This window comes from Lucilia sericata, unplaced genomic scaffold, assembly GCF_015586225.1.
Source record: "Lucilia sericata isolate MDLA Ls3-8-SP2 unplaced genomic scaffold, ASM1558622v1 Contig001465F_arrow, whole genome shotgun sequence".
Taxonomy (NCBI): domain Eukaryota; kingdom Metazoa; phylum Arthropoda; class Insecta; order Diptera; family Calliphoridae; genus Lucilia; species Lucilia sericata.
Genome location: NW_023995394.1, coordinates 82,707 through 100,726, shown reverse-complemented (window position 1 = coordinate 100,726; position 18,020 = coordinate 82,707). Strand labels below are relative to the sequence as shown.

Below are 18,020 nucleotides of genomic sequence, written 5' to 3'. Positions count from 1 at the left end.
ATTATCTCGCACAAAAAAAGTTTATTTTTTTGTCCACTTTGTATTTTTTCGTTTGTTAATGGTTTGTCATTTATTTTTTGTTGTTACACAGAAGAGCACAACAGCAATTTTTTAAGAAGATTTTCTGCTTTTTAGTTAAAGACAAACACACACACACACAATAATCAAAATGTTTACAAGGAGTGTTTTCAAAAATATGCCAACAAAAGCAAAAAAATAAACAAAATCACAAAAAAAAAATGACAAAAATATTTCAAGAAATGTTTCACGGTGGTCATAAATAACCAGATTCCACACATGTGAGTAGAAACCAAGTTAAGTGACTAAATAGCAGTAATAATTAAGCAGAAAATACGGAAAATGTTTACTGGTATTTAAACTGTTCTCCGTGTAAAAAGCGTAACAGAGAGAGTTGAATACAAAAAAGGTAAAAAATTACTCACTGATTGTATAAGGGTAATCTTATCAACATTTTAAACCTTGTCTTAGAACTGAACTAGAACTGAACTAGAACTGAACTAGAACTGAACTAGAACTGAACTAGAACTGAACTAGAACTGAACTAGAACTGAACTAGAACTGAACTAGAACTGAACTAGAACTGAACTAGAACTGAACTAGAACTGAACTAGAACTGAACTAGAACTGAACTAGAACTGAACTAGAACTGAACTAGAACTGAACTAGAACTGAACTAGAACTGAACAAGAACTGAACTAGAACTGAACTAGAACTGAACTAGAACTGAACTAGAACTGAACTAGAACTGAACTAGAACTGAACTAGAACTGAACTAGAGCTGAACGAACTGAACTAGAAGAACTAGAACTAGAACTGAACTAGAACTGAACTAGAACTGAACTAGAACTGAACTAGAACTGAACTAGAACTGAACTAGAACTGAACTAGAACTGAACTAGAACTGAACTAGAACTGAACTAGAACTGAACTAGAACTGAACTAGAACTGAACTAGAACTGAACTAGAACTGAACTAGAACTGAACTAGAACTGAACTGAACTAGAACTGAACTAGAACTGAACTAGAACTGAACTAGAACTGAACTAGAACTGAACTAGAACTGAACTAGAACTGAACTAGAACTGAACTAGAACTGAACTAGAACTGAACTAGAACTGAACTAGAACTGAACTAGAACTGAACTAGAACTGAACTAGAACTGAACTAGAACTGAACTAGAACTGAACTAGAACTGAACTAGAACTGAACTAGAACTGAACTAGAACTGAACTAGAACTGAACTAGAACTGAACTAGAACTGAACTAGAACTGAACTAGAACTGAACTAGAACTGAACTAGAACTGAACTAGAACTGAACTAGAACTGAACTAGAACTGAACTAGAACTGAACTAGAACTGAACTAGAAACTGAACTAGAACTAAACTAGAACTGAACTAGAACTAAACTAGAACTGAACTAGAACTAAACTAGAACTGAACTAGAACTAGAACTGAACTAGAACTGAACTAGAACTGAACTAGAACTGAACTAGAACTGAACTAGACTGAACTAGAACTGAACTAGAACTGAACTAGAACTGAAACTAGAACTGAACTAGAACTGAACTAGAACTGAACTAGAACTGAACTAGAACTGAACTAGAACTGAACTAGAACTGAACTAGAACTGAACTAGAACTGAACTAGAACTGAACTAGAACTGAACTAGAACTGAACTAGAACTGAACTAGAACTGAACTAGAACTGAACTAGAACTGAACTAGAAACTGACTAGAACTGAACTAGAACTGAACTAGAACTGAACTAGAACTGAACTAGAACTGAACTAGAACTGAACTAGAACTGAACTAGAACTGAAACTAGAACTGAACTAGAACTGAACTAGAACTGAACTAGAACTGAACTAGAACTGAACTAGAACTAACTGAACTAGAAACTGAACTAGAACTGAACTAGAACTGAACTAGAACTGAACTAGAACTGAACTAGAACTGAACTAGAACTGAACTAGAACTGAACTAGAACTGAACTAGAACTGAACTAGAACTGAACTAGAACTGAACTAGAACTGAACTAGAACTGAACTAGAACTGACTAGAACTGAACTAGAACTGAACTAGAACTGAACTAGAACTGAACTAGAACTGAACTAGAACTGAACTAGAACTGAACTAGAACTGAACTAGAACTGACTAGAACTGAACTAGAACTGAACTAGAACTGAACTAGAACTGAACTAGAACTGAACTAGAACTGAACTAGAACTGAACTAGAACTGAACTAGAACTGAACTAGAACTGAACTAGAACTGAACTAGAACTGAACTAGAACTGAACTAGAACTGAACTAGAACTGAACTAGAACTGAACTAGAACTGAACTAGAACTGAACTAGAACTGAACTAGAACTGAACTAGAACTGAACTAGAACTGAACTAGAACTGAACTAGAACTGAACTAGAACTGAACTAGAACTGAACTAGAACTGAACTAGAACTGAACTAGAACTGAACTAGAACTGAACTAGAACTGAACTATGAACTAGAACTGAACTAACTGAACTGAACTAGAACTGAACTAGAACTGAACTAGAACTGAACTAGAACAATCTTCTTCAATAATCTTTCTTGGACGAAATCCTTCTTTCCGATGTAACCAACATCTGTCCCAGACTAACGAACCAACATTCGATATAACCAACATCTGTCCCAGACGAACGAACACAACATATTATCTTGACGGAATGTTTCCTTAATAATATACAATTTCAGATATCAATAGTGTTAGAAGTAAAACACAATTCTTCTAAATAAAATACCCAATAGACAAAAATGATTCATTTGACACTTTCTTAGATGTCAAAATCTCTTAACACATCAACATTAACTCTTTAAAGTTATTTCCAATATTTTTTCAATTCTATTATTTTCCATAAAAACAAATTGATTTACTTTTCAGAAAACTGTAAAGAAAACCTTGTCAATAACTTATATAAATAATAGTTCGAGTTAATTTGTAGACCTACGGAAAAAACTACAACATTTTGCCCAATAAATATTTGTCATACAAATTAAAAGAAATTCCCACAACTCAATAAAAAAGCAGCAACAGCAGCGAGAATAAACAAGATATTAATGCAAGTAATTGTACGTGTTCAAATATTTTTGTATTATTTTCAACTTTAACACCCGATAATTTGTTGTTAGTAATTTATTAAACATTTATAGACAACGACACACATATTAACCAAACCAACCGTTCAAGAATCGATCTATCTCTATCCAATTTACTACAACTACTCATGCAGCAACAAAAATTTGCTGAACTAGGAAACTGAACGAAAGACCAACAAACAGACAGTTGAGTATGTGTTCTTTATAATAAAAATATGATTGGAGAGCAGAGCAGCATACATAACTTTATTATAAATGTATTGGGATATGTATGAGTATGGATATCAGTTTGTCCATCCCAATAGTCTGTCTATTTGACCAAACGTCTTTGGGTCTCCCCCTGTGTGTGAGATACTTTTTTGTACGTTTGTATGTTTCTGCTATACTTAAATAATTTGTCACATTTTTATGACCAATATTATACTTTATAACTGCTATATAGCTATACTTATGGATATATACATCCACATAAACTGTTATACTCACACGTTTACATCTAAAAACACTCAGTTCAAAGAGTTATGATACTAATCGTATGTTCACACACTCACACATGCGATACCAAAATTAATACTCCTTCTGACAGTCCAGCACATATGAAATGACTCATAAAAAATATATGTGATGGACAGTAGCTTATCTAGGAATTATAACAGATTTTTAAAAATGTTAAAAAAGTTTGTAATAGATCTAAACTAGAACTGAACTAGAACTGATCTAGAACTGAACTAGAACTGAACTAGAACTGAACTAGAACTGAACTAGAACTGAACTAGAACTGAACTAGAACTGAACTAGAACTGAACTAGAACTAAACTAGAACTGAACTAGAACTGAACTAGAACTGAACTAGAACTGAACTAGAACTGAACTAGAACTAGAACTAGAAACTGAACTAACTGAACTAGAACTGAACTAGAACTGAACTAGAACTGAACTGAACTGAACTAGAACTGAACTATAACTGAACTAGACTGAACTAGAACTGAACTAGAACTGTACTAGAACTGAACTTGAACTGACTAGAACTGAACTAGAACTGAACTAGAACTGAACTAGAACTGAACTAGAACTGAACTAGAACTGAACTAGAACTGAACTAGAACTGAAACTAGAACTGACTAGAACTGAACTGAACTGAACTAGAACTGAACTAGAACTAAACTAGAACTGAAATAGACTGAACTAGAACTGAACTAGAATTGAAGTAGAACTGACTAGAACTGAACTGAACTAGAACGAACTAGAACTGACTAGAACTGAACTAGAACTGAACTAGAACTGAACTAGAACTGAACTAGAACTGAACTAGAAACTGAACTAGAACTGAACTAGAACTGAACTATAACTGAACTAGAACTGAACTGAGAACTAGAACTGAACTAGAACTGAACTAGAACTGAACTAGAACTGAACTAGAACTGAACTAGAACTGAACTAGAACTGAACTAGAACTGAACTAGAACTGAATTAGAACTGAACTAGAACTGAACTAGAACTGACTAGAACTGAACTAGAACTGAACTAGAACCGAACTAGAACTGAACTAGAACTGAACTAGAACTGAACTAGAACTGAACTAGAACTGAACTAGAATTGAACTAGAATTGAACTAGAACTGAACTAGAACTGAACTAGAACTGAACTAGAACTGAACTAGAATTGAACTAGAACTGAATTAGTACTGACCTAGAACTGCTGCAATGAACTTTTTTCAAGTCTTAATTCAATGACAACATACTGTTTACAGATTTAAGTTATATGAAAATGTCTTTTAACACATGATGAGAAGACATCTGGGAAGTAAGTAGGGGAAACCAAGAACAGAACAGAGTGACTGATACCAGGTACAAAAAAATTACACATAAAATTCCTTAAACTACAACTACCACTACTACGCAAGCAACTAACAAACCCAACATCGATCGACTCAAGTCTTTAACAGCTGTAGACCTCTATAGAGGAACAAATAAAGCCAGAAAGCAGCAACATCACAAGAACAACAAAAAATGTTTATTAAACAAGAAACAAGACAACTTACAAACATGTTGAATTAAAGCGAAGGAACAGAAGAAAAAAATAACTCCGCAAAAAAAAAAAATACGACAACTACGACGAAAAATTTATAAGGCCTAAAGTTACAAACAAACATACGTGTTGTAGAAGAACCCACCAACAGCAAAAGCAACAACAAGAAATAAGGCTTAAAATAATAAACACAGCAACTGGAAAAATATCAGAAAACGACCGAAAAAAAAAGAATTTAAGAAGGCAACTACAACAATGTAAGTTATCCAGCAACAACAACTAAACATGACAACTAGAAGTTTTTTTTTGTTGTACCAACTTTTTGTTTGTTTGTGAACATGATGTTAAGAATTGAACAAGACATACGACAAGGAAATTGTTGTTGTTGTTGCTATTGTTGATATTTCTTTGTTTTGCGTTTTTTTTTTTTTTTTTTTGTAATTGTGCAATATTTAATATAGAAAAAAAAAAACTAATGAAGAGTTGTTCAAGAGAACAACACATGCAGTGAGAGATTCTTGAAATGCAACTAACAGAAGAGAGAAAACGCATTTTAAACAGTAATGTCAATTGTTGGGACAGATGCCAACACGACTGATAGAAGTCAATATGTTTTCTAGACCGAAAACTGGCCTTCGATCGAAGTCAACGCCTATTATATACTAAAACCTGCCTTTGATTAAAGTCTACACGTTTTCTAGACGAAAAACTGTAACCCAATGGGTTTTCTAGATGGACAACATGAATTTGAGTGAAGGAAACACTTATTCTTAGGGTTCTATAGTTGAAACGAAAAGTCGACTTTTAGACTTTTTGACTTTTTTCATTTAGTTAAAAGTCGACTTTTTGACTTTTTGCATTTTATAAAAAGTCAATTTTTCGACTTTTTTCATTTAATTAAAAGTCGACTTTTAGACTTTTCGACTATAAGTATTTTATAAATAGTCGACTTTTCGACTTTTTCCGACTTTTAGATTTTTTCGACTTTTTGACTATTTTCGACTTCTTTCGACTTTTTTCCGACTATTTTTTTACTTTTTTCGAGTTTTTCTGACTATTTTAGAGTTTTGACTTTTTTTCCACTTTTTTTAAATTTTCGACTATTTTTGACTTGTTCCTACAATTTTCGAGTTTTCGACTTTTTCCGACTTTTTACGACTTTTCGACTTTTTTCGTCTTTCTTCGACTTTTTTCGACTTATCGACTTTTTTCGACTTTCAGATTTTTCGACTTTTTTTCGACTTTTATTAACAAAGTCGACTTTTCGACTTTTTTCACAGACGATAGTCGAGTTATCGACTTTTTTGGAACAAAATAGTCGACTTCGACTTTTCGACTTTTTTCGACAAAAAGTCGATTGTTCGATTATTCGAAAGTGGATTTATAGAACACTACTTATTCTATACCAAAAACTGGTCATCGAAGCCAACATGTTTTATAGACGGAAAATTGGCCTTCGATCGAGGCTAAAAAGTTTCTAGAAGGAAAACATGCTTTCGATCATCAGAATTTTAAGACGAAAACTGACCTTCGGTCGAAGCCAACAAATTTTTTAGACGAAAAACTGGTTTTCGATTGAAACCAACAGATTTTCTAGACGAAAAGCTGGCCTTCGATCGACACAAAAATGTTCTAGACGAAAAACTGGTATTCTATCGCACCAAATGGGTTTTCTAGATGGACAACATGAATTTGAGTGAAGGTAACACTTATTCTATAGCAAAAACTGGCCATCGAAGCCAACATGTTTTATAGACGGAAAATTGGCCTTCGATCGAGGCTTAAAAGTTTCCTAGAAGGAAAACATGCTTTCGATCACCAGAATTTTAAGACGAAAACTGACCTTCGGTCGAAGCCAACAGATTTTCTATACAAAAAACCGGCCTTCGATCGAAACCAACAGGTTTTCTAGACGAAAAACTGGCCTTCGATCGAAGCCAACAGATTTTTTAGACGAAAGACTGGACTTCGATCGACGCCAACAGATTTTCTAGACGAAAAACAGACGTTCGATCGAAGCCAACAGATTCTCTACCAAAAACTGGCCATCGAAGCCAACATGTTTTATAGACGGAAAATTGGCCTTCGATCGAGGCTAAAAAGTTTCCTAGAAGGAAAACATGCTTTCGATCACCAGAATTTTAAGACGAAGAACTGTCCTTAGATCAAACCCAACAGATTTTCTAGACAAAAAACTTACCTTCGATCGAAACCAACAGGTTTTCTAGACGAAAAACTCACCTTCGATCGAAACCAACAGATTTTCTAGACAAAAAACTGACCTTTGATCGAAGCCAACAGATTTTCTACACGAAAAACTGGCCTTCGATCGAAATTAACACGTTTTCTAAACGAAAAACTAGATCGAAGCCAACATATATTCCAGCATGAGTTGGTTCTCGTCTTCCAAAAAAACACTAAATTAGCAACATTGACTAATTATCTTCCATTCTCACAATCTCGCAGATCATCCAACTGTGAGAATAAGAGAGTTACCAAGACAAGAGAAACATTTTATTTGCAATAAAAAATTTTCAAAAAGAGCAAAACTTTGGGAAAATCAAACAAAGTACAAAGAAAAAAAAATACCTAATCAAACAAAGGTGTGAATTGTTGCATACAAACGCAACGACAACAAAAACTACTTCGATTATAATAAATGCAACGACAACAACTTTGAGAAGCAGCAAAAAAAATCATTTAAAATAGTGTGATAATTGAAAAAACAACATAAAATCAGTTAAAAAAACAAGACCAACAAATTAGTGAAGTGTAAATGACAATGACACTTACACAGCAGTCGGTTGGTTGGTTGGTTGGATGCATGGCTGTCTGGATGAATGAATGAATGGTTGGTTTGTTGGTGGAATTTTTAAGTATGAAATTCTTGTTTAACATACATTTTCGCTTAATATACTAGGAAATATTTATTAACTGCAATTAAATTACCTTTTAATTACCAGATAACAAAAAATTACAGCTGACAATATAATTTTATAAAACTATAAATTGTTTTTTTTTTTTTTTGCTTCCTAATTGCTCGATTTTAAACAAAAACAACTAAATTTCCCCCTATATACTTGCTTCTCATATGCATTCTCTCTAAACAGTTAATAATTTGCTTGATCATCATGAAATCGATTTATCATGAATAATTTGCATTTATCAAATGACAATTTTGAGCGACAGCAACAGCAGTTAGGCAAAAACTGTTGTAGCCACAAATAAGAGAACGACAACAACAACAACAACAACAACAGAAAAAATCAACAATTACATCAATAACAATAATAAAAACTAAAAACTACTAAATAAACCACAATTATAGTCATCATGTAATTTTTTGTTTCGTTTTTATTTTATAGAAATTTGATTCGAGCACGAAGGGTCAATTGAAATTAAATAAAACATGTTTAGCAGCAGCAAACAGCGAAAAAAACAATAAATTTCTCTATTTGGTAAAATAGAAATAAATAAATTTAAATTAAATAAACAATTTTAAACAATTGTTAAATGAATCAAAAGCGATAAATATTTAAATTGCACAAAAAACATTTGTTGTTTTTTTTCGCCAATGACTACATTTAAGAGACACAATTTTTATCATAAAATAAAAATCTATTTAACGCAAAAAAAACACACATACGCCTCGAGGGTTCGCAAATAAATATAAACAAATGTGAATTAAATTAATAAAAAAAATTGCCATCAAAAAGCAATGCTTGGAAAAAGGATTAAAAGAACTTTAGTTTAAACTAAAGTTTAGATATGGTTCATGAGGGAAAGTGAACACAGAATTTGTTACCAAGACATAAAATAGAACGTGGGAAAAAAGACGTAAAACATGACTTCGATCGAAGACAAAATTTATAGTTGCTGCTTAACTGATCTTCGATCGAATCCTAATCGCTTATAGGGTAATTTGGCCCCTGGTTTTCGATCGATGACAACACATTTTCTAGACTGAAGGTTGTCCTATCGAATCCAACAAATTTTCTAAACGGAAAACTGGTCTTCAATTGAAGCCAACACCTTTCCTATAGGGAAAACTGGCATTTGATCGAAGCCAATACGATTCCTAAATGAAAACCCAACCATCGGTCGAAGTCAACACGATTCCTCCACGACGAATCACTGCGCCATCGATCAAAGCCAACATTTTGCTTTGACGAAAATCATCGAGCCAACATGTTTCTTAGACGGAAAGCATTAAGCAAACATGTTTTCTGGACTGACATATTTCATAGGCCGATCGACCTTCGATCTAAGCCAATATGTTTCCTAGACGAAAAACTGACCTTCGATCGAAGACTACAAACTTCGATCAACATGACGCCTGTCGAAGCCAACACGTTTCCTAGACGGAAACTAGCCTTCGATAGAAGCTAACAAGTTTTATAGACGGAAAACTTGCCTTAGCTCGAAGCCACAAGTTTCCTAGACGGAAAACTTGCCTTTGATCGAAGCCACAATTTCCTAGACGGAAAACTTGCCTTCGATCGAAGCCACAAGTTTCCCAGACGAAAAACTTGTCTTCGATCGAAGCCACAAGTTTCCTAGACGAAAAACTGGCCTTCGATTGAAGCCAACAAGTTTCCTATACAAAAAACTGACCTTCGATCGAAGCCAACAAGTTTCCTAGATGGAAAACTGGCCTTCCATCGAAGAAAACCTTTCTTTGATCGAACTCTTTACGATTTCTAGATGGAAAACATGCCTTTAATCGAACCCAACTTATTTCTTGACAAGAACAGGAATTCGAACGATGGCAACTAGTTTCTTTGATGGAAAAGTGACCTTCGATAGAATCCAACTTGTTTCGTTGTCGAAAAACTGTCCTTTGATCGAAGCCAACGAGTTTCCTAAACGGTGAACTGGCCTCCGATCAAAGTCAACAAGTTTCTTAGACGAAAAACTAACCTTCGATAGAAGCCAGCAAGTTTCTTAGACGGGAAACTTTCCTTCGATCTAAGACAACAAGTTTCTTAGACAGAACCCTTTCCTTCGATCGAAGCCAACACATTTCTCAGACGGGAACTAGCCTTCGATCGAAGCCAACACGTTTACCAGAAGGAAAACTGCCCTTCGATTGAGGCCAACAAGTTTACTAGAAGGAAAACTGGCCTACGATTGTGGCCAACACGATTGAAGATGGAAAACTCGTCTTCAATCGAAGTCAACACGTCTCCTAAACGGAAAACGATTAAAATTACCATGTATCCTAGACGGAAACTGCGCTTCGGTCGGAGCCAAAACGTTTCCTACACGAAAAACTGGCCTTCGATTGAATCCAATACGTTCCCTAAACGGAATTGAAGCCAACAAGTTTTCAAAACGGAAAACTTTCCTTCGATGAAGACTAAAAGTTTCCTAGACGGAAAACTGGCCTTCGATTGAAGCCAACCAGTTTCCTAAACGGAACTGGCCTGCGATCGAAGCCAACAAGTTTCCAATACGGAAAACTGGTCTTCGATAGAAGTCAACAAGTTTCCTAGACGGAAAACTGGCCATCGATCGAAGCCAACACATTTCCTAGACGGAAAGCTGGTCTTCCATCGAAGAAAACCTACCTTTGATCGAAGGCTTTACGTTTTAAAGACGAAAAACTAGCCTGTGGCCAAATCCGACGAGTTTCCTCAATGAAAAACATGCCCTTAATAGAAGGCAACTTATATCCTGACAAAAACAGGTCTTCGGACGAATTCAGCAAGTTTCCTTGAAGGAAAACTGACCTTCGATCGAATCCAACTTGTTTCGTAGACGAAAACTGTCTTTTGATTGACACTATCATGATTCCTGAACCAAAACTGGACTTCGATTGAAACGACAAAACATATCGAAGCTAAAGCGTTTCTTCTACCAAAAACAGGCATTTTATAGAAGTCAAAATGTTTTCTAGAACAAGTTTGTAGAGAGGAAATTGGTCCTCAATTGATGCCAAAAAATTTCTTAAACGAAAAATTTTGCTGATGACTTGTGTGCTGACGGAGCCAAAATGTTTTTAGCTCTGATGTCGTAGGCCTTAAAAAATTGCTTATTAGCCCCTCGTTCCTTATAAAAAGAACTTTTCTTTTTTTTTTCGTACTATTTCTTATTTCACTTTTGTATTGCCCTAAGCTAAAACTTATAAACAGATACGCTTTTAGTTTTTCTTTAAACATTAAAAATTCTTATCTAATTTTCTTTGTTATATTATAACAAACAACACTTTACCTAGGTACACAGCTTCTCACAAAAGCTTTTCATTAAAATAATAGCTATTTCAATTTAATAAAGTTAAAACAAAATTTCTAAGACCACAAAAACTGCCAAAATAACGTGTATTTCAAAAAAAAAAAAAATAATAAAGAACCACAAAAACTAATTCAAATAATTTTAGTTTAATTAGGGTTATTTTTCATAGAAAAATTAAATATATATTTTTGTTTTTTCTTTTTTCCAGAGAGAAAGAAAGAGAGAGACCATAGCTAATAAAAACACATCTTTGTTATTTGTATTTGTGCAACTTTGTTTGAAGGTTGCAACAAAATCCACGTAATTATGTTATTTTGCGCCAAATACTACTCTCATGCACCATACGAAGTTAATGACGTTAAAAAGGTAATTTGAACATAGTTTTTTGTGGTTAAATACCAAAAATTTATATAAAAAAATTATATTGAGGTAAAACTTTGGTAAATTTTTTTTTTAAATAATCAACCACCTCAATATGTAAAAGTTTTTTCTATATAATATAAAAAAACACAAAATTAGCAAATTGTCAGAAACTTTTAGCCTAAAGACAAATAAGAGACTGTGACAGTAATAAAAAAAGTTTTAATTTAGACATATTTCCTTATTTTGAAATTTGAAAATTTAAACATAAACATTTTCTACAAAGTTTAAGCACAAGAGAGTCATGAAGAGAATGTTAGCATCGAAGCTAAAGAAAATTTTTGAAAAACAAAAAAATTTTCAAAACTAGAATAAAGTAATACCCTAAAGAAAAATCTGTTTTATACTGATAAACTCAAAATTAAACCTTAATTATACAGACTTAAATTAGAGCAACAAAAAAATGTCAATTACAATTTCCATTTTAAACAACAAGTCACTTAAAGTGCTATCAAAACAATACTTCTGTCATGACATACAGAGAGAGAGAGAGAGAGAACAGTGGTAAATATCATGAATGAACGACTTTCGTTGGGTCGTTTAAATAAAAGTGGAACGAACAAAAACGCAAACAATTAAAACTTAATTATAGAAAATTCAATTCACTCGTAATGAACACAAAAGGATTTAACACTCTGGTACACTAGAAACGCATAAACGCACACATTGTGAAATTATATAGGGTACATTCACACACACAAACTCAAATATTGTGAAATTAATTCTTTGTAGGGGGGCAAATTGAAAAGGGTTTTAAAAAATATTTCTGATCCTGCAATTGCACTCTATCGTACTTTTTCTATAGCAAAGTTATCTGATTCAGAGTAACTTTTCCTATAGAAAAGTACTCCGATTTAGAGTAACTATTTCTATAGAAATATACTTTGATTCTGAATAACTTTTCCTACAGAAAAGTACTCTGAATCAGGAAACTTTCTTTATAGAAAAGTACTTTGAATCAGAGGAACTTTTTCTACAGAAAAGTACTCTGAATCAGAGGAACTTTTTCTATAGAAAAGTACTCTGAATCAGAGGAACTTTTTCTATAGAAAAGTACTCTGAATCAGAGGAACTTTTTCTATAGAAAAGTACTCTGAATCAGAGGAACTTTTTCTATAGAAAAGTACTCTGAAACAGAGGAACTTTTTCTATAGAAAAGTACTCTGAATCAGAGGAACTTTTTCTATAGAAAAGTACTCTGAATCAGAGGAACTTTTTCTATAGAAAAGTACTCTGAATCAGAGGAACTTTTCCTATAGAAAAGTACTCTGAATCAGAGGAACTTTTTCTATAGAAAAGTACTCTGAATCAGAGGAACTTTTCCTATAGAAAAGTACTCTGAATCAGAGGAACTTTTTCTATAGAAAAGTACTCTGAATCAGAGGAACTTTTTCTATAGAAAAGTACTCTGAATCAGAGGAACTTTTTCTATAGAAAAGTACTCTGAATCAGAGGAACTTTTTCTATAGAAAAGTACTCTGAATCAGAGGAACTTTTTCTATAGAAAAGTACTCTGAATCAGAGGAACTTTTTCTATAGAAAAGTACTCTGAATCAGAGGAACTTTTTCTATAGAAAAGTACTCTGAATCAGAGGAACTTTTTCTATAGAAAAGTACTCTGAATCAGAGGAACTTTTTCTATAGAAAAGTACTCTGAATCAGAGGAACTTTTTCTATAGAAAAGTACTCTGAATCAGAGGAACTTTTCCTATAGAAAAGTACTCTGAATATGAGGAACTCTTCCTATAGAAAAGTACGTCGAATCAGAGAAAATTTTCCGATAGAAAAGTACTGTGATTCAGAGGAACTTTTTCTATAGAAAAGTACTCTGAATCAGAGGAACTTTTTCTATAGAAAAGTACTCTGAATCAGAGGAACTTTTTCTATAGAAAAGTACTCTGAATCAGAGGAACTTTTTCTATAGAAAAGTACTCTGAATCAGAGGAACTTTTCCTATAGAAAAGAACTCTGAATATGAGGAACTCTTCCTATAGAAAAGTACGTCGAATCAGAGAAAATTTTCCGATAGAAAAGTACTGTGATTCAGAGGAACTTTTCCTATAAAAAATACTCTGATTCAGAGGAACATTTCCTATAGAAAAGTATTCTGCTTCAGAGTAACTTTTCCTATAGAAAAGTACTCTGCTTCAGAGTAACTTTTCCTACAGAAAAGTACTCTGATTCAGAGTAACTTTTCCTATAGAAAAGTACTCTGATTCAGAGTAACTTTTCCTATAGAAAAGTACTCTGATTCAGAGCAACTTTTCCTATAGAAAAGTACTCTGATTCAGAGTAACTTTTCCTATAGAAAAGTACTCTGATTCAGAGCAACTTTTCCTATAGAAAAGTACTCTGATTCAGAGTAACTTTTCCTATAGAAAAGTACTCTGATTCAGAGTAACTTTTCCTATAGAAAAGTACTCTGATTCAGAGTAACTTTTCCTATAGAAAAGTACTCTGATTCAGAGTAACTTTTCCTATAGAAAAGTACTCTGATTCAGAGGAACATTTCCTATAGAAAAGTACTCTGATTCAGAGTAACTTTTCCTATAGAAAAGTACTATGATTCAGAGGAACTTTTCCTATAAAAAATACTCTGATTCAGAGCAACTTTTCCTATAGAAAAGTACTCTGATTCAGAGTAACTTTTCCTATAGAAAAGTACTCTGATTCAGAGTAACTTTTCCTATAGAAAAGTACTCTGATTCAGAGCAACTTTTCCTATAGAAAAGTACTCTGATTCAGAGTAACTTTTCCTATAGAAAAGTACTCTGATTCAGAGTAACTTTTCCTATAGAAAAGTACTCTGATTCAGAGTAACTTTTCCTATAGAAAAGTACTCTGATTCAGAGTAACTTTTCCTATAGAAAAGTACTCTGATTCAGAGTAACTTTTCCTATAGAAAAGTACTCTGATTCAGAGTAACTTTTCCTATAGAAAAGTACTCTGATTCAGAGGAACATTTCCTATAGAAAAGTACTCTGATTCAGAGTAACTTTTCCTATAGAAAAGTACTCTGATTCGGAATAAATTTTCCTATAGAAAAGTACTTTGATTAAGGGGGTACTTTTCCTAAAGAAAATTACATTGATTCCGGGTTACTTTTCCTATAGAAAAGTACATTTCATAGAAATCTTCAAAGGATCCTTCCGCCATCAATTTTGAAAAAAAAAATACTTTTCAACCTAACACTCCTACATTCAGCCTCATATTTACATTTGAGTATAAAATAAACGATACATACGCAGTCATAGAAGGATTAATAAGAAATTCACTTTGTTTACCAGCGTTCTCACAAACGTATCCACATACAAACGAGTGACTAAACAAGCACACCATATACACTTATACAAGTGTAATTATTTAAACACATTTAATTATATCAACACACAACCACATGGAACCAAAATTCTAAGTACAATAACAAAACAACGTAATAATGAAACAAGAAGTAGTTAGAATAGCGATGAAAATTTTCTGTTTTGTTCCCATTAGAAAGGTCACATGATAGAGAACAACATTTTATTAACATAAACTCTGTATAAAGTCATTCATATAAACTGTAAAGAACATACATACTTATAGACTTAAATGCACACACACACACACGCACATGAAAACACCATCTATATGTGTTTTTAGAAATGTATGTTGCTTTATTCACTTAAGCCTTTAAGGAGTCTCGTGTACACAATTAAGAACTTAATAACAAAAAAAGCAACTTAATTATTTTATATTATTTTCTTTTTTTACTTAGACTGTTTTTCTCCTATAGATACATATGCATGTATAAATACCTACAAACACACACGCTTATATCTTTTTATGACTTTAAGCTGTATTTTGTGAAAAAATCTTTTTCATTCGCATATTTTTTGGCAAAATTTGAAACCAACCAACCAGCATATTCATGTTTCGACATTAAATTGACAAGAATTCCATACCGAAAATTCATTCAACAAGAAGATCCCTATGGTTTTACCAATGTTGCGTGTTGGGGGCGGTGGTGTGATGCGTTATTAGAAACAAGTCATTGTTGTGTGTTAAAGCTTTAGGTTAAAAAAAAAAATAAGTGACAAAAAAGAAATTGAAAAGATAAAAGCAAGAATTTAAATAAAAGTTTTTAAAGAGACGTGTAACAAAAAAAAAAACAAGAGAACTTCCATGTACAGACTATCGGTATGATTGACATACGTAGCGTATGAGTGATAAGATAAATACATATTACATTCCGTCTTAGAAATTTTGGCATTTTAAGCTGCTTAAAAGCAATATTGGTATTGTTAACAGTGCAGAACTATGCAGGGTCCCTGGTTGAGTTCTTAATTAGATCCCTTTGGAATAGAAAACGGAGAGAAAAATGTTTCTTTACTTTTAGGGGAGTTTTATTTTATGTTAAAGAACAAATTTAGATTTGTTAATTTTTTAGAGTTTTAAAGGGAACTTTGCTCTATCACAAAATCATCATAGAAAAGAAATCTGATTTAGAAAAAATTTTCCTACAGAAAAGTACTTTGATTCAAAGTAACTTTTCCTATAGAAAAGTAATTTGATTAAGGGTAACGTTTCCTATAGAAAAGTACCCTGATCCAGAGTAACTTTTCTTATAGAAAAGTATTCTGATGCAGAGTAACTTCTCCTTTTGAAAAGTACTTTGATTCAGGGTAACTGTTCCCATAGAAAAGTACTTTGATTCAGAGTAACTTTTCCTATAGGAAAGTACTTTGATTCAGAGTAACTTTTCCTATAGAAAAGTACTTTGATTCCGGGTAACTTTTACTATAGAAAAGTACTCAGATTCAGATTAACTTTTCCTATAGAAAAGTACTCTGATTCAGAGAAACTTTTCCTATAGAAAAGTACTTTGATTCAGGGTAAATTTTCTTATAGAAAGGTACTCTGATTCAAAGTAACTTTTTCTATAGAAAATTACTCTGATTCTGAGTAACTTTTCCTTTAGAAAAGTACTTTGAATGAGAGTAACTTTTCCTATAGATAAGTACTTTGATTAAGGGTAACTTTTCTTATAGAAAAGTACTTTGATTCAAAGTAACTTTTTCTATAGAAAAGTTCTCTGAATCAGAGTAACTTTTCCTATAGAAAAGTACTTCCATTCAGGGTAACTTTTCTTAAAGAAAAGTACTCTGATTCTGAGTAACTTTTACTATAGAAAAATGCTTTGATTGAGAATAACTTTTCCTTTAGAAAAATACTCTGAATCAGAGTAACATTTACTATAGAAAACTACTCTGATTCAGAAAAGTACTTTGATTCATGGTAACTTTTCTTATAGTAAAAGTACTCTGATTCAGAGTAACGTTTCCTATAGAAAAGAACTCTGACTCAGAATAACTTTTCCTATAGAAAAGAACTCTGACTCAGAATAACTTTTCCTATAGAAAAGTACTATGATTCAGAGCAACTTCACCTACAGAAAAGCACTCTGTTTTAGAGTATATTTTCCCATAGAAAAGAACTCTGATTCGGAGTAATTTTTCCTATAGAAATTTACTTTGATTCAGAATAAACTTATATATTCAAGATTTGCGATACATTGACTATTTTTTAAACTGCTGGGTTAACTTTAGTTTGTCAATGTCACAAGGTTTTGTCTGGAAATGTCTTTCTTAGCTAAACACACAGATAATTAAAACTTTTATCAAAGACTTAAAACAATGTTTTTAATGTTTTCAGTTAAATTTTTAATAACATTATTGGCAAAATATTAAAATATAACAAAACTGATTAAATTGTCATTTTGTTAAAAGTATGTGATGAAGGAAATTAAGAAGACAATAAAGTTACATGTGAATATATAAAATGAACAATACAATTTATAATTTTCTAAGAAGGTTTAAAATTCAAATCTTTAGTAAGAGAAAACTTAAATGAAAGAAGAAATTTTTGGGGGGTAATTTCTTTCAAGGTCTTGTATATTACTGCCAAACAATAGATAAAATAAAGTCTAATATTTGAGGTTTTAAGTAAAATGTTATGAAGAAAAAGTCATAAAATGCTCTGTTGGAAACCATTACCACCAAAAATGTATTTCCAAGGTCTAAACTGATGAGCATACTTTTAAACATGTAAATGGGAAAGAGCCCCTCTCCTCCCTCATTCGTTTGCCACATAAAGCCTTAAGAACATAAAAATTTGTTTACAACGCCAGCATATGATTTAAGT

The 18,020-nt window shown here is 32.6% G+C and overlaps 1 protein-coding gene across 11 annotated transcripts in view; it reads right to left on the bottom strand.

The window, feature by feature from the left end:
* Window positions 1-68: 68 nt before the first annotated feature.
* LOC119611503 (mannosyl-oligosaccharide alpha-1,2-mannosidase IA-like) overlaps window positions 69-18,020 on the bottom strand; it is a 55,875-nt gene continuing 37,923 nt past the window's right edge. For all 11 annotated transcript variants that reach the window (XM_037967095.1, XM_037967099.1, XM_037967096.1 and 8 more), the window contains one exon: window positions 69-127. In XM_037967095.1, coding sequence (XP_037823023.1) covers window positions 84-127 — 44 coding nt within the window. In that variant the 3' untranslated portion in view covers window positions 69-83. The remainder of the gene's footprint in view (window positions 128-18,020) is intronic.